General features: G+C 36.0%; 1 protein-coding gene across 2 annotated transcripts in view; it reads left to right on the forward strand.

Moving 5' to 3' along the window:
- Positions 1-20,650, forward strand: part of SERPINI1 (serpin family I member 1) — a 73,594-nt gene that overhangs the window by 36,975 nt on the left and 15,969 nt on the right. For both annotated transcript variants that reach the window (XM_068547403.1, XM_068547405.1), the window contains exons 2-5: positions 3,149-3,416; positions 4,834-5,064; positions 13,383-13,577; positions 15,067-15,271. In XM_068547403.1, the coding sequence (XP_068403504.1) occupies positions 3,167-3,416; positions 4,834-5,064; positions 13,383-13,577; positions 15,067-15,271 (881 nt within the window). In that variant the 5' untranslated portion in view covers positions 3,149-3,166. The remainder of the gene's footprint in view (positions 1-3,148; positions 3,417-4,833; positions 5,065-13,382; positions 13,578-15,066; positions 15,272-20,650) is intronic.

Raw genomic sequence — 20,650 nt, forward strand, 5'->3', positions numbered from 1 at the left:
CTGAGTGAATGGGTAATGGTGCTACATTCCATGGGCCAACAGGAATCATAAAATACTCATTTTGACTCTATAGCCTCTTGCTTGACTTAGCAAGTATACAAACCTAGGAAACATATTTTTTAATGATAATGTCCTTTATTAGGATAACCTGTAGCTTAAAATGAGTGCTTCAGACACACACACTATCTCCTTTATTTCTTTAATAATTGTGCAGAGTAGGGATTGGTATCTTCATTTCATGAATGGCGCCAAGACTGAAAGAATGCACATGACTTGTCACAGGTCATACATCATATGCCAGCTATTATTATTATCTCATGGTACATACATAAATAAAAACGCCTACAAACACAATAGACTTGGCCTTACTTCCTGAGATGCTTATTGTTTGGCAATAGGTTTTTGTTTTATATGAATGAAATCTTTTTATTAGCTTAAAATGTAATCCTCATGTTAAATGCAGTGGTTTTGCAATAGCTGTGTTATTGAATGACAGATACTACTATCATACAGTGAGTTTAATTTCTTGGTCTTGTACTAGATAACATTAAATGAAAGCAATGGGTCTTTGCTTGGTAGAGTGAAGATGGCACGTCAGATAGCACGATAGTGTCATGATGAAGATCAGGGGCTTGGATTTCAGAGTTCCCCTAAACACTATTACATCTTAAGTATTAAATACTGGATACGTTTTAAGTTCTCTTTCAACTTAGAAGAGCGTGTGCTCTATTTCTTCCCTCTGAAACTAGGAAGAGAGAGAAAACTCATCTCTTCCATTTCACTTTCCCTGGAGAGGACAGAGGAAGAGAGAATGTCACAGCAGCCTCCCATCAATGGCCTAAGCCAGCGGACCAGCAGGGCAGCTGTGCTGTGGCATCTGGCTTCTGTCCCGATGCTCCCTGCACTGCAGACTCTGTTCTGCAGCCACGTACTTATCTCCCGCCAGGAGCCATTCTCGGCCTCCTCACAGCGTGGGTTGTGAGAGTTCATATTTACGTATAGGCTGAGCTTTACCTTCCTAAACAAGCAAGAATTATTTAAACCTTAATACAAAAGTGGGGGGCAGGATACAGGGGGACTTGGAACTTCTCAGACAAAAAACTGATACCTGAAACTGAACCCTAAAATGGGAAGGACTTGCAAAGTGATCAGGCAAAGTCCTCTGAAATTGGAATCAGAAATATTATAGGGCTGATTGGGACATTCTGACTCAAAAACCTGTAGGAAACACGCTGCTCTTAGGTTAAACATGTGTGCACTCTGTTACCTGAGTAGTGGGGACTGTTAATGCTTCATACTAACAAAATACAATTTTCCAAATGTGTTTGCTCAATATCACTTTACCTGTTGTTGTTGGTTTTTTTTTTTGAATTTTTGAATTTTTTTTTTATACAGCAGTTCTTATTAGTTATCCATTTTATACATATTAGTGTATACATGTCAATCCCAATCTCCCAATTCATCCCACCTCCCCCCCACCCCAGCCACTTTCCCCCCTTGGTGTCCATACGTTTGTTCTCTACATCTGTGTCTCTATTTCTGCCCTGCAAACTGGTTCATCTGTACCATTTTTCTAGGCTCCACATATATGTGTTAATATACGATATTTGTTTTTCTCTTTCTGACTTCACTCTGTTAGACAGTCTCTAGATCCAGCCACGTCTCTACAAATGACCCAATTTCGTTCCTTTTTATGGCTGAGTAATATTCCATTGTATATATGTACCACATCTTCTTTATCCATTCGTCTGTCAATGGACACTTAGGTTGCTTCCATGACCTGGCTATTGTAAATAGTGCTGCAATGAACATTAGGGTGCCTGTGTCTTTTTGAATTATGGTTTTCTCTGGGTATATGCCAGCAGTGGGATTGCTGGGTCATATGGTAATTCTATTTTTAGTTTTTTAAGGAACCTCCGTACTGTTCTCCATAGTGGCTGTATCAATTTACATTCCCACCAACAGTGCAAGAGGGTTCCCTTTTCTCCACACCCTCTCCAGCATTTGTTGTTTGTAGATTTTCTGATGATGCCCATTTACCTGTTGTTTTAATGATGGTTTTTTTTTTTTTAAAGATCAAGAACAAGGAAGCTACTTAACTGTTTGAATCGGCAGTTTACCTTTCAGATGCCTAGAGTGACAAAGTGTGAGAATACGAGGAAAGAGGGAATCCTGTCCCCAATGTGTGCCAGTCAGACTGTTTGTGGGGAGACAGAGCGTGTGGAATGCCGGTGTGCCAAAAGGCAGGAATATTATTCTGAGATATCTGGGCACTGACACTGCTTTCTTTTCCCAAGAGAAAACAGTTCAAGTACCAGATGAGCTTGATATGTAGAAACAGTCATTTAAATAAAATCACTGGAGTATTGGTGTAAGCTGAAATGGTCATGTAAGTCTAAGAATGAAAGGACATTGTTGTAAGAGGGAGGCGTCTCCCTGTGCAGAGATGGTCACTGAGGGCAGCAGCCTGCTAGGGAACAAGTAAATAAGGAAAACCACACAAGGATGTGCCGAATCTGCTTTTTCTCTGGGTTACCACTTCCTGTGGGTTCTGCAGCCTGGGATGAATAAACTGGGGCTCCTGGCAGGCGTGTGTATGATCTCTCCCCACTAGTTGGTAACCCAGTTGCATGGTACATTAATTTCATAAATTGTAGAAAATGGGTAAAGGGGCATTTTCAAATGCCTAACTTCACTAATTCTTCTTAAACCCTGTGAATACCTTTTGGTTTTCATTTTAATTGTCCTGTACCTGTGTAGTTGAGTGTACGCTAGAGTGAATTGTTTCAAAGTCATGACTGAAATATGCATGATGAGGCTATGAAAATTGATAAATTAGCCTCACCAAACATTGTTGAATGTATATCTATATATACTCAACCCCATGAAGGTGAGACCAGGGCTATCTTGTTCTTGGGAGTATCCTCAGGACTTAGCAGTGTTATTCGCTCATTTGACTATTAATTGACTTAATAGGATCTTCCAACAAATCCTTTAATGGGCTTTTTGTTATAGAGACACTAACACTGCATATGTTTAAAAACTTTTGGTTTACTTACAACTTTGCCATGAAATTATTATTTTTTTTACCTTTCACTCCATTTCTCTGAGGTAATTAATAATTAATATGTAAAATATTGTTCTCCAGGCTTGAAACTATTCCAACATGGCTTTCCTTGGACTCTTCTCTTTGCTGGTTCTGCAAAGTTTGGCATTAGGGACCACTTTCACTGATGAAACCATTGCTGAGTTGTCAGTGAATATGTATAACCATCTTCGAGCCACTGGAGAAGATGAAAATATTCTCTTCTCTCCACTGAGTGTCACCCTTGCAATGGGAATGATGGAACTTGGGGCCCAAGGGTCTACCCTGAAAGAAATCCGTCATTCAATGGGATATGATAGCCTGAAAAATGGTAAGTGTGCTTAGATTTAATTTCTCAAGATGGTTTGACATTAACATTCAACTCAGTTATGTTGCCTTATGCCTGAGGCAGCAGTATTTACAAAGAGTAAGAAAGAGGTCTCACTGAGGTGATATGGGTAAGAGAACCATTAGGAAACCCAAGAAAGTTCTTAGTTCCTAGCTGTATCCCTGGCTGAGTTAATCTAAGGAAATTGTATCTTCTATTATTATTGTTTAAATAAACCTCACTGTGATAAACAAAAGCAAACAGGGCTCTTGCTCTGTTGGAGTTTCCAGTTTAGAGGGAGAGGCATATATTAATCAATTATCACATAAATAAATGAGAAATTGTAACTGATGAGTGCTATAAAAAAAACATTATTCTCTAAGAATATCAGAAATTTTTACTTAAAATCAACGGTACCTTCATTATTTAAATGGCATCCAAGAATTTTTTTAAATAAATTTATTTATTTACTTTTGGCTGTGTTCTGTCTTTGTTGCTGCATTCAGGCTTTCTCTAGTTGCGGCGAGCGGGGGCTACTCTTCGTTGTGGTGCGTGGGCTTCTCATTGTGGTGGCTTCTCTTGTTGCAGAGCACGGGCTCTAGGCGTGCGGGCTTCAGTAGTTGTGGCACATGGGCTCAGTAGTTGTGGCTTGCGGGCTCTAGAGCGCAGGCTCAGTAGTTGTGGCGCACGGGCTTAGTTGCTCCGCAGCATGTGGGATCTTCCTGGACCAGGGGTCGAACCTGTGTCCCCTGCATTGGCAGGCGGATTCCTAACCACTGTGCCACCAGGGAAGTCCCAAAAGTTTTTTTTTGAATGTTGTATTATCATGAAAAATTTTTGTACTGGAGAAAATTTCTAGCCAACATGTATTTTGTAATCACTTTTCAATGATGTATAATTTCTATTTTAATGTTTCTAATATACATATGAATTAACTCATTAAAAAGTTGAGAACCAAAACAATTTCAATTGGATTTTCTAGTTGTAAGGTTAAAAAAAAGTCTACTTAAAGTAAAATTTAAAGGAATATTTTGATTTTTAAACTAGAAAATTAAACTTGATAACAGAAACAGATTATTTCTGATCATCATAAAATAAGACTCATTTAATTAAAGTAACCTAAGTACTTTGAAAGAAAACAATCGAAGTATCTCTACTTTATGGATTTTACCGAGAAAGTCAATTAAAATGAAAATAATATCAGTTGATAATACTAAACTGCAAAAAGTTAATTTGAACATCTAGAAACAACACAAATATTGGAACCTCCTTAGCATGTCAGTGTGGGGAATAAGCCAGTGCTTTTCCTTTGGGCCTCTGTTCTATTAATCCCCCTTGCTGTGTTTTCATGCTCCTCCACTCTCCAGTATCCTTCACTGTGTTTGTTCCACTAATAAACTTATCTTTTGTCATTTTGCAGGTGAAGAATTTTCTTTCTTGAAGCATCTTTCTCACATGGTGACTGCTGAAGAGAGTCAGTATGTGATGAAAATTGCCAATTCCCTCTTTGTGCAAAATGGATTTCATATCAATGATGAGTTTTTGCAAATGATAAAAAAGTACTTTAACGCAGAAGTCAATCATGTGGACTTCGGTCAAAATGTAGCTGTGGCCAACCGTATCAATAAGTGGGTGGAGAATAATACAAATAGTAAGTCATTTGGTTCCTTTCTTTCTCTAATAGCTTAGTTTTAACTCTCTTTTACTTCTGAAGTTATTTGTCCCCTTGTTCCTTTTACATTTTGAATGTTAGATTGCATTTAGTTGAGTATCTACTAATTATCTTGTATAGATTACAGCCTATTTTAGAAGCGTTGTTTATGAATAAACATTTGAGAAAGAAGTTAATTCTTTTGGCATGTATAGAATATTGGCACTGATAAATTAATATGAAATCTGTGCTCTCCAGTTGGTGAGCTTCATCTGAATAGTAGTCTTAACTACTGTATGGAATTTTGCTTGAGCTGACCATTTAATAAGTTAGATACTAGTGAGAATCACAGTTGCTGGCTCTCTTAACAATATGATTAAAATAGAGTAAGAGAGTTTAAAGATATTTGTTGGCTTTTAAACCACAGAACTTGATTGCTAATCAAAAAATTTGTACAGGATGCCTTTAAAAAAAAGAGCAGCCCATTTTAAGCCCAAATAAATGGAGAGGAATTAGAAAAGGATGCATTTATTTCAAATCTTAATTCTAAATCATATTTTTAAAATGTATTTAAGCTCTCCAAATGTTTCATATTTTACTATTTTATTTTCCGATTTTACCAACAAAATAATTGAAATTAGAATAAAAAAAGAGACCAAATTGAAAGTAGATTACTATGGCTGCTCATTAAATTAATTAATTCATGTTGTCAAAACTCCCAAAATAATGTTAATCTAGTACATTTTATGCTGGAACAACAACAACAAAAGACCCTCATCCCATACCCTTTGTCCTATATTCCCCAAAATGCTGAGGCACCTTCTTAAGTACCTAAAGAAGTGCTATGACTAATAAAATGAGAGAATACAGAGTGAATGTTGGTCCTATCTTTTCTAACTATGAGATTAAAATGTAAGATAAAAGAAACATGGTTATTTTTTTTTTTTTTCACACACACACACTGTATTTTATTTTTACAAGAGATAAATAGACTGACACCAAGCATTGTACATGGATGACCACAACAAAAGCAACAATGATTGCAATTACCAAACATGAAACACACTCATACTATGTCATAATATTGACATTCAGTCCAGTAATCCTCCACTGCAACAGCTCCTTTACTTTGCAGTGAAAATTGATTTGTATATTCTTTGCCTCTGAGTCCTTGTGGGATTTTTTTTTTTTTTTAAATTCAGACAGAAAGTCACAAAAATTATACTCATCCTCATCAGTTCACTCAGTCCCATGTAATTAATTTTTTTTTTTCATCTTGATCTTTTGTTAGCACTTTTATGAGTTCATCAGTTTTTCATTAGAGTTCTGAAAATGCTTATTCATTCAGTTCAGCAGTACAGTCAGTTACCAGAAACCTGTACTTGTCAGAGTCTTTTCCATGAATTTTTTGAAGATGAAACCCTTTTATAGGAACATATTTGCAAAATCATCAGAGTACACCCAGAACTGTCTGTAAATGACAAAAGACTTAAAAATGACCACGGTTAAATTTTTGATGAAAGTTCATAATAATGCAGTTGACAAGAAAATTAGTTATTTCTGAGATATACATTTTAAAGTAATAACTAGGATTATTACTTATAACATTATACCAGAACATATAAGATTTTTAGAAATTTCATGTAATGTCTGAAACATTTATATGAACATATTTCCATACATATTTCCATACAAATACAAGATTTTTAGAAATTTCATGTAATGTCTGAAACATTTATATTAACATATTTCCATACAAATAACCCAATAAAAGTTTAGTATTAGTTGTTTTGTTTGTTTTTTTATACTGCAGGTTCTTATTAGGCATCAATTTTATACACATCAGTGTATACATGTCAATCCCAATCGCCCAATTCAGCACACCACCATCCCCACCTCACCGCAGTTTTCCCCCCTTGGTGTCCATATGTCCATTCTCTACATCTGTGTCTCAACTTCTGCCCTGCAAACTGGCTCATCTGTACCATTTTTCTAGGTTCCACATACATGCATTAATATACGATATTTGTTTTTCTCTTTCTGACTTACTTCACTCTGTATGACAGTCTCTAGATCCATCCACGTCTCAACAAATGACTCAATTTCGTTCCTTTTTATGGCTGAGTAATATTCCATTGTATATATGTACCACAACTTCTTTATCCATTCGTCTGCTGATGGGCATTTAGGTTGCTTCCATGACCTGGCTATTGTAAATAGTGCTGCAGTGAACATTCGGGTGCATGTGTCTTTTTGAATTACGGTTTTCTCTGGGTATATGCCCAGTAGTGGGATTGCTGGGTCATATGGTAATTCTATTTTTAGTTTTTTAAGGAACCTCCATATTGTTCTCCATAGTGGCTGTATCAATTTACATTCCCACCAACAGTGCAAGAGGGTTCCCTTTTCTCCACACCCTCTCCAGCATTTGTTGTTTGTAGATTTTCTGATGATGCCCATTCTAACAGGAGTGAGGTGATACCTCATTGTAGTTTTGATTTGCATTTCTCTAATAATTAGTGATGTTGAGCATCTTTTCATGTGCTTCGTGGCCGTCTGTATGTCTTCTTTGGAGAAATGTCTATTTAGGTCTTCTGCCCATTTTTGGATTGGGGTGTTTGTTTCTTTGATATTGAGCTGAATGAGCTGTTTACATATTTTGGAGATTAATCCTTTGTCCGTTGATTCATTTGCAAATATTTTCTCCCATTCTGAGGGTTGTCTTTTCGTCTTGTTTATGGTTTCCTTTGCTGTGCAAAAGCTTTGAAGTTTCATTAGGTCCCACTTGTTTATTTTTGTTTTTATTTCCATTACTCTAGGAGGTGGATCAAAAAAGATCTTGCTGTGATTTATGTCCAAGAGTGTTCTTCCTATGTTTTCCTCTAAGAGTTTTATAGTGTCCAGTCTTATATTTAGGTCTCTAATCCATTTTGAGTTTATTTTTGTGTATGGTGTTAGGGAGTATTCTAATTTCATTCTTTTACATGTAGCTGTCCAGTTTTCCCAGCACCACTTATTGAAGAGACTGTCTTTTCTCCATTGTATATCTTTGCCTCCTTTGTCATAGATTAGTTGACCATAGGTGCGTGGGTTAATCTCTGGGCTTTCTATCTTGTTCCATTGATCTATGTTTCTGTTTTTGTGCCAGTACCATATTGTCTTGATCACTGTAGCTTTGTAGTAGAGTCTGAAGTCAGGGAGTCTGATTCCTCCAGCTCCATTTTTTTGCCTCAAGACTGCTTTGGCTATTCGGGGTCTTTTGTGTCTCCATACAAATTTTAAGATGATTTGTTCTAGCTCCGTAAAAAATGCCATTGGTAATTTGATAGGGATTGCATTGAATCTGTAGATTGCTTTGGGTAGTATACTCATTTTCACAATGTTGATTCTTCCAATCCAAGAACATGGTATATCTCTCCATCTGTTGGTATCATCTTTAATTTCTTTCATCAGTGTCTTATAGTTTTCTGCATACAGGTCTTTTGTCTCCCTAGGTAGGTTTATTCCTAAGTATTTTATTCTTTTTGTTGCAATGGTAAATCGGAGTGTTTCCATAATTTCTCTTTCAGATTTTTCATCATTAGTGTATAGGAATGCAAGAGATTTCTGTGCATTAATTTTGTATCCTGCAACTTTACCATATTCATTAATTAGCTCTAGCAGTTTTCTGGTGGCAGTTTTAGGATTCTCTATGTATAGTATCATGTCATCTGCAAACAGTGACAGTTTTACTTCTTCTTTTCCAATTTGTATTCCTTTTATTTCTTTTTCTTCTCTGATTGCCGTGGCTAGGACTTCCAGAACTATGTTGAATAATAGTGGTGAGAGTGGACATCCTTGTCTCGTTCCTGATCTTAGAGGAAATGCTTTCAGTTTTTCACCATTGAGAATGATGTTTGCTGTGGGCTTGTCATATATGGCCTTTATTATGTTGAGGTAGGTTCCCTCTATGCCCACTTTCTGGAGAGTTTTTATCAGAAATGGGTGTTGAATTTTGTCAAAAGCTTTTTCTGCATCTATTGAGATGATCATATGGTTTTTCTCCTTCAATTTGTTAATATGGTGTATCACATTGATTGATTTGTGTATATTGAAGAATCCTTGCATCCCTGGGATAAATCCCACTTGATCGTGGTGTATGATCCTTTTAATGTGTTGTTGGATTCTGTTTGCTAGTATTTTGTTGAGGATTTTTGCATCTATATTCATCAGTGATATTGGTCTGTAATTTTCTTTTTTTGTAGTGTCTTTGTCTGGTTTTGGTATCAGGGTGATGGTGGCCTCATAGAATGAGTTTGGGAGTGTTCCTTCCTCTGCAATTTTTTGGAAGAGTTTGAGAAGGATGGGTGTTAGCTCTTCTCTAAATGTTTGATAGAATTCACCTGTGAAGCCATCTGCTCCTGGACTTTTGTTTGTTGGAAGATTTTTAATCACAGTTTCAATTTCATTACTTGTGATTGGTCTGTTCATATTTTCTATTTCTTCCCGATTCAGTCTTGGAAGGTTATACCTTTCTAAGAATTTGTCCATTTCTTCCAGGTTGTCCATTTTATTGGCATAAAGTTGCTTGGAGTAGTCTCTTAGGATGCTTTGTATTTCTGCGGTGTCTGTTGTAACTTCTCCTTTTTCATTTCTGATTTTATTGATTTGAGTCCTCTCCCTCTTTTTCTTGATGAGTCTGGCTAATGGCTTATCAATTTTGTTTATCTTCTCAAAGAACCAACTTTTAGTTTTATTGATCTTTGCTATTGTTTTCTTTGTTTCTATTTCATTTATTTCTGCTCTGATCTTTATGATTTCTTTCCTTCTGCTAACTTTGGGTTTTGTTTGTTCTTCTTTCTCTAGTTTCTTTAGGTTTAAGGTTAGATTGTTTACTTGAGATTTTTCTTGTTTCTTTAGGTAGGCTTGTATAGATATAAACTTCCCTCTTAGAACCGCTTTTGCTGCATCCCATAGGTTTTGGGTCGTCGTGTTTTCCTTGTCATTTGTCTCTAGGTATTTTTTTATTTCCTCTTTGATTTCTTCAGTGATCTCTTGGTTATTTAGTAACGTATTGTTTAGCCTCCATGTGTTTGTCTTTTTTACGTTTTTTTCCCTGTAATTCATTTCTAATCTCATAGCGTTGTGGTCAGAAAAGATGCTTGATATGATTTCAATTTTCTTAAATTTACTGAGGCTTGATTTGTGACCCAAGATGTGATCTATCCTGGAGAATGTTCCGTGCGCACTTGAGAAGAACGTGTAATCTGCTGTTTTTGGATGGAATGTCCTATATATATCAATTAAATCTATCTGGTCTATTGTGTCATTTAAAGCTTCTGTTTCCTTATTTATTTTCATTTTGGATGATCTGTCCATTGGTGTAAGTGAAGTGTTAAAGTCCCCCACTATTATTGTGTTACTGTCGATTTCCTCTTTTAGAGCTGTTAGCAGTTGCCTTATGTATTGAGGTGCTCCTATGTTGGGTGCATATATATTTATAATTGTTATATCTTCTTCTTGGATTGATCCCTGGATCATTATGTAGTGTCCTTCCTTGTCTCTTGTAACATTCTTTATTTTAAAGTCTATTTTATCTGATATGAGTATAGCTACTCCAGCTTTCTTTTGATTTCCATTTGCATGGAATATCTTTTTCCATCCCCTCACTTTCAGTCTGTATGTGTCCCTAGGTCTAAAGTGGGTCTCTTGTCGACAGCATATATATGGGTCTTGTTTTTGTATCCATTCAGCCAGTCTATGTCTTTTGGTTGGGGCATTTAATCCATTCACGTTTAAGGTAATTATCGATATGTATGTTCCTATGACCATTTTCTTAATTGTTTTGGGTTTGTTTTTGTAGGTCCTTTTCTTCTCTTGTGTTTCCCACTTAGAGAAGTTCCTTTAGCATTTGTTGTAGAGCTGGTTTGGTGGTGCTGAACTCTCTTAGCTTTTGCTTGTCTGTAAAGCTTTTGATTTCTCCATCAAATCTAAATGAGATCCTTGCCGGGTAGAGTAATCTTGGTTGTAGGTTCTTCCCTTTCATCACTTTAAGTATATCATGCCACTCCCTTGTGGCTTGCAGAGTTTCTGCTGAGAAATCAGCCGTTAACCTTATGGGAGTTCCCTTGTATGTTATTTGTCGTTTTTCCCTTGCTGCTTTCAATAATTTTTCTTTGTCTTTAATTTTTGCCACTTTGATTACTATGTGTCTCGGCGTGTTTCTCCTTGGGTTTATTCTGTATGGGACTCTCTGCGCTTCCTGGACTTGGGTGGCTATTTCCTTTCCCATGTTAGGGAAGTTTTCGACTATAATCTCTTCAAATATTTTCTCTGGTCCTTTCTCTCTCTCTTCTCCTTCTGGGACCCCTATAATGCGAATGTTGTTGCGTTTCATGTTGTCCCAGAGGTCTCTTAGGCTGTCTTCATTTCTTTTCATTCTTTTTTCTTTAGTCTGTTCCGCAGCAGTGAATTCCACCATTCTGTCTTCCAGGTCACTTATCCGTTCTTCTGCCTCAGTTATTCTGCTATTGATTCCTTCTAGTGTAGTTTTCATTTCAGTTATTGTATTGGTCATCTCTGTTTGTTTGTTCTTTAATTCTTCTAGGTCTTTGTTAATCATTTCTTGCATCTTCTCAATCTTTGCCTCCATTCTTATTCCGAGGTCCTGGATCATCTTCACTATCATTATTCTGAATTCTTTTTCTGGAAGGTTGCCTATCTCCACTTCATTTAGTTGTTTTTCTGGGGTTTTTTCTTGTTCCTTCATCTGGTACATAGCCCTCTGCCTTTTCATCTTCTCTATCTTTCTGTAACTGTGGTTTTTGGTCCACAGGCTGCAGGATTGTAGTTTTTCTTGCTTCTGTTGTCTGCCCTCTGGTGGTTGAGGCTATCTAAGAGGCTTGATGGGAGGCTCTGGTGGTGGGTAGAGCTGACTGTTGCTGTGGCAGTCAGAGCTCAGTAAAACCTTAATCCACTTGACTGTTGATGGGTGGGGCTGGGTTCCCTCCCTGTTGGTTGTTTTGCCTGAGGCAACCCAACACTGGAGCCTACCCGTGCTCTTTGGTGGGGTTATTGGCAGACTCTGGGAGGGCTCACGCCAAGGAGAACTTCCCAGAACCTCTGCTGCCAGTGTCCTTATCCCCACGGTGAAACAGAGCCACCACTCGCCTCTGCAGGAGACCCCCCAACACCAGCAGGTAGGTCTGGTTCAGTCTCCCCCAGGGTCACTGCTCCTTCCCCTGGGTCCCGATGCACACATTACTTTGTGTGTGCCCTCCAAGAGTGGGGTCTCTGTTTCCCCCAGTCCTGTCAAAGTCCTGCAATCAATTCCCACTAGGCTTCAAAGTCTGATTCTCTAGGAATTCCTCCTCCCGTAGCCGGACCCCCAGGTTGGGAAGCCTGACGTGGGGCTCAGAACCTTCACTCCAGTGGGTGGACTTCCGTGGTATAAGTGTTCGCCAGTCTGTGAGCCACCCACCCAGCAGTTATGGGATTTGATTTTACTCTGATTGCGCCCCTCCTACCGTCTCACTGTGGCTTCTCCTCTGTCCTTGGACGTGGGGTATCCTCCTTGGTGACGTCCAGGGTCTTCCTGTCAATGATTGTCCAGCAGCCAGTTGTGATCGAAACATGGTTATTTTTTAACATTCAAAGAATAAATTAAGAATAATAATTCAGCTTCATTAGATTGGATTATTGAAAGCTGTTTATTTCCAAATTCTTCTTAAACAATTTCAGCCATTAATAAAGTCCCAATGTCTTTCAAAATGGATTTAGAAAGGAACATTATAAGTGATAAAAAATAAGGTATCATTAGTTAAATTGGCTTTTACTCATCTGTTTTCACCTAATCAAAAGCAGTTCTTATATCTGATAGATATCCAATGTACATGGGGGAAAGGTTTGAACTGGATGACATTTTAATCATGTACATTGTTCAAGAATAAACTTAAGAAATATTTGTTGAATGCTTACTCTGTGTTGAGTTTTACATGCATCATTGCAACCAGAAAGTAGTAAAGCCTGAGATTCTGTTGTATGTGGTTCTATAGTTTGTGCAAATGTCAAGATGCTACTAGTTAGTGTTATTTTAGGTGGTGTGGGTATTTTAGATGCCCTTAGTCTGTAAGTATATGTGTGTGTGTGTGTGTGTGTGTGTGTGTGTGTGTAACATTTTTTCCTTTGAAAGTTAGATACTTTTAATTTTTATTGTAAATTTTATAATGATATAAAGTTCATCTCAAGCACTCTATTGGATGGTAGTTTGATAATCTTTTGGTTTCCTTTCACCTTCAAATTTAATATGAATTTTCATCCATTCATTTTTTCCTGAATAGGTCTGTTGAAAGATTTGGTATCTCCAAGGGATTTTGACGCCGTCACTCATCTGGCCCTCATCAATGCTGTCTATTTCAAAGGGAATTGGAAGTCACAATTTAGACCTGAAAATACCAGAACTTTTTCCTTCACTAAAGATGATGAAAGTGAAGTCCAAATTCCGATGATGTATCAACAAGGAGAATTTTATTATGGTAAGACATTTTGGCTTTTATTTGTCTCTTCTCGCAGTATATCAACAAATTTCTAAGAAAAAACATGAAATATTCGTTACTCAGATTTCTCAACAGTCTGGTTTGGGCTACAATTCAATTTTCTTGGCCCCATTTTCAAAGGCCTCTAATTAGATCCTCAGTGAATGTTATATGTTTTGATAGTTTTCCAATATGTTTCTTAATTTATAAAGTTGATTACACCTACAGAGTGGCTTTATTCATGTGAAAATATCTGACCTTGTGTAAGGATGTTCTGAGTTACTCCAGAAAGTCATTCGCTTTGGGGTGGTTTTCAGGGAACCGTATGTCCCACCCAGCTCTTGATTTGAACACCTCATCACTTCTTGAATTATAAGCATTCCTTTAAAATTTTGCTTTCAGACTTGTTTACATATGGTCAGGCATAATTATTCATTCATAGTTTCACTTACTGAGAGTATATAATTTGTGATACAAGTCAGCATCCTTGGCATTATTTTCAGGGATATTTCATTGGCCTTTTCAGAAGTTTAGGGTGCTAATCCTTTCTCCATACCATACTGAACTGTAATTATTTATTGTCATAAGCAGAAATGTAATTGCAAGCTAAGTATATGTTAGAACTAATATTTTATTCTATTTAAAGGTACACAGTAAAATTAAAATATGATAATCACGGTCACTCAAATTAACAGTCAAAATAAGAAAGGGAAATACCTATTTATTTGAGAACCAAAATGTTTAATGTGACATCTAAAGGACCTAGATCAGTTAAATGAAAATATTCAGAACAAAAGCATTACATTTGTTTTGAAAATGGGGGAAATTTTAAAGTAGTGGCAGGACCATTTGTTTTAAAGACTTTTTTTTTTTTTTTTTTTTTTTAATGAAAGCCTGGTCAATTTAGCTAAGTTCATAGAACACAAAGCCAATTACCTAATTTACCTAATTATCTAACTTGGAGATTTTAATCACCACAAATGCTCTAGATAACTACTGCCGAATGAAGTAGATTTCATTTTGGCTGTGCTACCTTGGCCTCAAAACTTTTAGCTGTGGTAATAATAGAGTACCAGGTATGATGTGGTCAGTTTTTCCCTTCTTAGAAACCAGGTGGATATTGGTAAACGTGATTTACATCCGACTTGGATCCAGGGCTTTATTTTTCTAATCATGACTTTTCATTTTTTTAATGATATCCTTAAAATATATTCATTTGAGATATCTCATTTAAAAATAAAAAGTAAGTCTAGAGAACATGCTATGACAAATGTGAAACAATTCTGGGGATCCTAAAATAAAATAAATTCTGTAGGGCTGAGGATTCACTTGAATTTCAGGGCTTACTTTAAAATAAACCCTCTTCTTCTCAGATGCCTGAATTTTTTATATTCTATACACTATTTTGGAAGAAAGTTATAACAAATGTAAACATTTTATTATTTAAGCCTTGAAAGGGGCCTTTTATCACCTTTCTGTCCTTTTTCAGGGGAATTTAGTGATGGCTCCAATGAAGCTGGTGGTATCTACCAAGTCCTGGAAATACCCTATGAGGGGGATGAGATAAGTATGATGCTGGTCTTGTCCAGACAGGAAGTTCCACTGGCCACTCTGGAGCCATTGGTCAAAGCACAGCTGATTGAAGAATGGGCAAACTCTGTGAAGAAGCAAAAAGTGGAAGTGTACCTCCCCAGGTGAGAGGTTCCTGTGTGACTCCCTCTGATAGCATGGAGGGAGGGTATCAATGAAGGTTCTGACGCAGAGAAACTCTTGCCACTGCTTTTGAATTTTGTCTTGTGTTGCTGTCTTCTTCCTCCTCTTCTTTCTCCTCCATCTTTTAAGAAGTATTCTTTCATACTCATTCAGTCCTGCCCAGAGACACAGGCTGACTCATTAATCATTCTATAATACTTATCAAGACCTAGTTTCAGATATGAGTCAATATTCTTAGCTTCATTTTAGAAGATTTTTCAATAGATGGTCTCTGAATATCATTTGCATCTACAGTCTTCTGTATTTCATTAATATTTAAATTGATAATAGCTGGAGAAAAAATAATCTTCTACTTTGTTGGAAGAAGTGCAAGCAAGTCATGGGCTAGGTGCCAAGATGCAACCATAAATAAGCAGGAAGCAGCTTAAAATTCTCCCTGTGGCTGAAAGAATAAAATCCATGCAGGGCCTTGATGTTCTGACTACCATCCACTTCCTCGACCCTATCTCTGGCCACTCACCACGTTCAATTTTTTGTAGTAGGTACTATCCCTGTGCTTGTATTTATGCCACAGACACCATATGCTTTTTTATGCCTCAGGGTCTTTATGTATGTTTTTGCATTGGCCTAAAATGCCCTCCTCACATACCTTTGCCAGATATTATTTACTTAGCCTTCAGGGTACAGGTCTGGCACCAGTTCTTCTAGGAAGCCTTCCATGAACCACGTGATGGAGCAGGTGACCCTCACTTTGCCTCACTTATGCACCTCCCTGTTATGACAGTACATTTACATTACCACCCCACAACAGAATTACCTTTTTTGTAGGTCTTGCTTTCCTTCTGTAAATTCTTCTAGGGTAAAGTCAGTTCTCTCTCCTATCCTAGCGATACAGTGTGTTGGCAAAATCAAACCCAACCGAAGATATTATTTCTCCCCTTGAATACCTTAAAACTTAATAGGGGAGCTAGACCAGCAAACCAAACAACAAATTTATAAACATAGTGTATAAATTCTAGGCTAGAAAACAAAACACGCAAACAGCCAATAAACATGTGCGTGTGTGTGTGTATGTGGAAGTAGAGTTCCAATATTCATTCCATGTAAGAAAATTACACAAATATGATTAATTAGTATGAATATTGAAGGATGATAAATAAGATATTAGTATTAAAATTGAATTACTAAAACCTCATTGACTCATTTATATTTATTCTAATCTTAGGAAGTGTCATTTAAAATTACATCTTATATGAATGCTTATTTTTCCAAAAACTTAGCTGTTGTTTGCTACATTATGTTAATGAAGGAGAGCTATTTGGAACTGTAGACATTTTTTGGCTAGAAATATGCATATATTGATGCATTATGTTAATGTTGTAGTTCATAATATACAGCCATATATAATATATAGCCATATACTTCTCAGTCTACATATAAAAAGGTAATCATAATCCAAATGTTTTTTTCTTTTTAGCTAAGATATTTAGCTTGCATAACTTTCCATGACAATAAATTTATGGAGAAAGATTTCACTGTAAGTCTATTCTCAAGGAGAGGTAGCCAATGAATATCTAACATACACAACCAGGGTTTTTTTTTTCATACATGATAATTGACATCTACATATTTAATATATGAACAATATATCTTAACTCTAAAAGAACAATTTACTTTTAAATATTAATAATTAAATGTAAATAACTAAATCGGATTTAAACCTTCATCTAGTGACCTTTTATCATAAATTTTGTATTTTTCCCTTGCATTTTTATAAGGAATTCTTTTTGATAATATGAGAAATTCGGTAGAGAGTTAATGCTTCTCTTATTAAATTCTATGAATTGACTGCAGCATCTCCAAATGCCTTAATTCTGTAGGGATGCAAAGTTATTTAGAGTATTTTAAAAGAATTCTAAAGGAATGTTTATTAAGTATCACATATTGTAATTCAACCACATTCACTAGAAAATGTGGCCTTCGAGTCCTGTCCACTGAGAAATTGAATGTGGCAGCAGAAGAAAATTAAATTTTCATTTTCGAAGAGATACTCTTCAATTATGAAAGAGTTTAGCTTGCTTGCTCATATTAATGCCTGGTACTAAACTAGGCATGGTTAATTGCCATGTATCCATTTCTCCAGGAGTTCCATGAATTCTCCTTCTGCATGGCTAATGCTTAGAGTGGGAGCCTAAGTAGCTAGATAAGATAAATTTGGTGTCCCTTTTTAAGAGGTTGACTGTTTCCAAATACCAGTGTGTTGGTAATAATCAATGGGAACTATCCACCCCTCCATTTTACAGCATTACGACCCACCAAATGTTCAGTGAAGGAAGTGATTTATGTGACTCAGTTTTAGCAAAGGTAAAAGTTTTCTAATAGTTGTACTCCAGCTTTACTCAAGTGTCTGTCTTAAAGGGTTTGTATAGTTTTTTCACATGGAGACATTACTCTAAAAATGCAACTTTGCATTTCTGAGTTTGACCACATTCTTGTCCTACTTCACAGGTACTTTTACTTTCTATTATACCAGATTTTATACAAGTTGCTTTAAAATACTTTCCCTTAAGAGGCATAGGGTACTTGGGGGGGAGGGGGAAGGGGGAGAGGCAATTACCTTTGTATTAATATTTTTTCCCCTGAACAATAAATCCTACAGGAATCAGATGCTGAATTGAAATTGTATTTTTGTCCAAAATACAAGAATCTATTCAGAAGAGGGTAAGATTGCTATCTCTATGTGATATCACCAAATCCAGTGAAATACCACAAGGTTTATGCACAGTCATATATCTCTAAGATTTAAATGAGATTGACAAATATTCTTCCAATTTAGCCATCATAGAAAAAACAGTTTGGCTAATATGTAAAAATATATATTATTTATATATATATATATATATATATATATATATATATATATATATATATATATAATATATGTAAAATATCTAAAAAGCACTTTAGAATGATGCTTGCCATAAAGTAAGCATCATATAATTATTATCTAATATTACTATTATTGTTTATTTTTAAGTCCTAGTATTTATCTTTTGTTAATCAATCTTTTTATATACTTTTCTCTAAGTAGGATTTTTTTAAACTTGGTTCTAATGAAATTACCCTCTTCACTGTATATTCTTACTTTTCAGTCTTACTGCTACAGCTTAGGTATAAAAAGATCTTTCTATTGGTAAAATCAAAATGAAATCTCCAATACCTGGAATGCAGATGTACCTGGCTGTAGTATCTTTCCACTGTTACCTTTGTAGTCTCAGGTTTGTCATTTGTGATCAGAGTACTAGAAATCAAAGGATAAGTATTCTCTATTTTGTAACCAGAAACCATCCTGCTATTTTGAAGAGACTGTCTACTAATAAAGCACTTCAGTTTCATGTCTGTTAAAGAAAACCAGTGCATAAGCCATCTGATTTTATTTTTTATCATGAGTGCTTTTATTAGGTTTTTCTTCAAAGAATTTGCTTAATTCTTACACATTTTTGTAAATCTCCTTATGTGTAATATATATTTGTTCTTTTCTAACACTTGCCCCACACCGTCCCTGCTCAGTCTCCGATGCTTCTGCCCTCCACATACCTCTTTAATTTATTGAGATAGAAAATTGCAAATACAAGATTACATCGAATGCCTTTACAAAAACAGCCATGCCTTTTGGTTTTAAAGAAGTAGCATTGTGGCTTTTTATTTTTAAAATCAGTGGGTGAAATGTAAAATCTTCCTGTAGTTTGTTTGTTTTTAAATAAGCCATTGTTGGAATTATAGTGATTAAGGGTGGGAGGACTTCCCAGTCAGAAAGATCTCAGTTCATATCTTTATTCTGCCACCTACTAGCTGTGTGCTTAGGGAAGTTGTTTAGCTTTACTGAACTTCAGTTTGTTCTTCTGTGGAATAGAGGTAACAATACCTGTTTCATAGGATTGTGTGAGATTATCACAGGGATGATTAAATGAGATACTAGACGTAAAAGGATTTGCATAGTGCCTGGGACATAGTAAACACTCAGTATATGGGAGATGATAATGATTATTTATATTAATATTAGTCTATATAAAGAGGAAAGAGAGAGTATATGGATAATAGCTATTTTTTAATAGTTTGATAAGGAACAAAGGCAAGGAATGGATAAGTGGAAATTGTTTACATCTTGTCTTCAACTTTAAACAAACACTCTCGTGGACACGTAGATTTTATTTCACTTCACCCTACGTATTTGATCTTATGCCAGATACTACAAATATTAAAATGAAAAAACACTAGATCTGACAAATTTACAGTTAAAGTAGCAGAGATTAGTATACCTACTTAATCAAATTACTCCACCACTACGAAAATGCAAATATTCAACACCTTAACATCGATAATAATGTGAATGTTACACATAACTGCAGTATGGTAAGTACTATTAACATATCTGCCCTTTACTGCATGCCTCCTACAAGCCAGCATCATCTAAGATGTTTAGAAAACTTAATTAATCCCCTCAACAATACTGTGAAGTAGGCATTATTATTGCCATTTTCCATATGCCAAAACCAAGGTTCAGAAATTAGGGAACTTGCCCAAATTCAATCTAGCTAAAATATCACCCTCACCAAAACAGCCTAAAAAGTGTGAAACAAACCAAGCTGCTTTTAAGAAGTAAAAAGAATCCCTACTCACATCTTCCTTCACTTTCCTATTTTAGGTGGGTCAGGATATATATAATACTACCTGGATCCATATCCCAACTCCTCCACTTACTAGCTGTATGAACTTGGTCAAGTTATTCCGTCTCTCTGCCGCTCAGTTTCTTCAAATATTAACTGAAGATAATAATACCTAACTCAAAGAGCTGTAGTGATATTAATTAATCTGTTTCTGTTAAATTAATCTGTTTTATAATGTTGGAACAGTTCCTATTATATAGTAAGCTACATATGTGACCAATAAACAAACAAATAACAAAGCACACAGAGAAAACTAAGAATTCATTCAAGTCATTGAATATATTCTCCAATGTATTTCCCTACTCATCCCCCTTTTCTACTTTCACAGTCAATATCTGCTTTTTGTGGGAAACAAAATAAACAATGTTAAGTGCAAGTTAAAGTGTAGGATATAGATAAAATCTAGTACTTAGTCTAATATGTTTGTTATACCTTTACTCATCTGTTGGTTTTCCCCTGATTATTCCTCTTGGTGTCTGAGTCTTGTTTATAGCAATCATTCTCTTTTCATTCTTCTTAAAACCAGACATCAGAAATGATGCTAAAGTAATGTTTAGTGACTATTACAGACTTAGCTTTTTAAGGACACAGCCCATTGCCTAAAAACTTATATTTATGATCTGTATTGATTAG

Source organism: Eschrichtius robustus, chromosome 6 (genome assembly GCF_028021215.1).
Source record: "Eschrichtius robustus isolate mEscRob2 chromosome 6, mEscRob2.pri, whole genome shotgun sequence".
In the NCBI taxonomy this organism is placed as follows: domain Eukaryota; kingdom Metazoa; phylum Chordata; class Mammalia; order Artiodactyla; family Eschrichtiidae; genus Eschrichtius; species Eschrichtius robustus.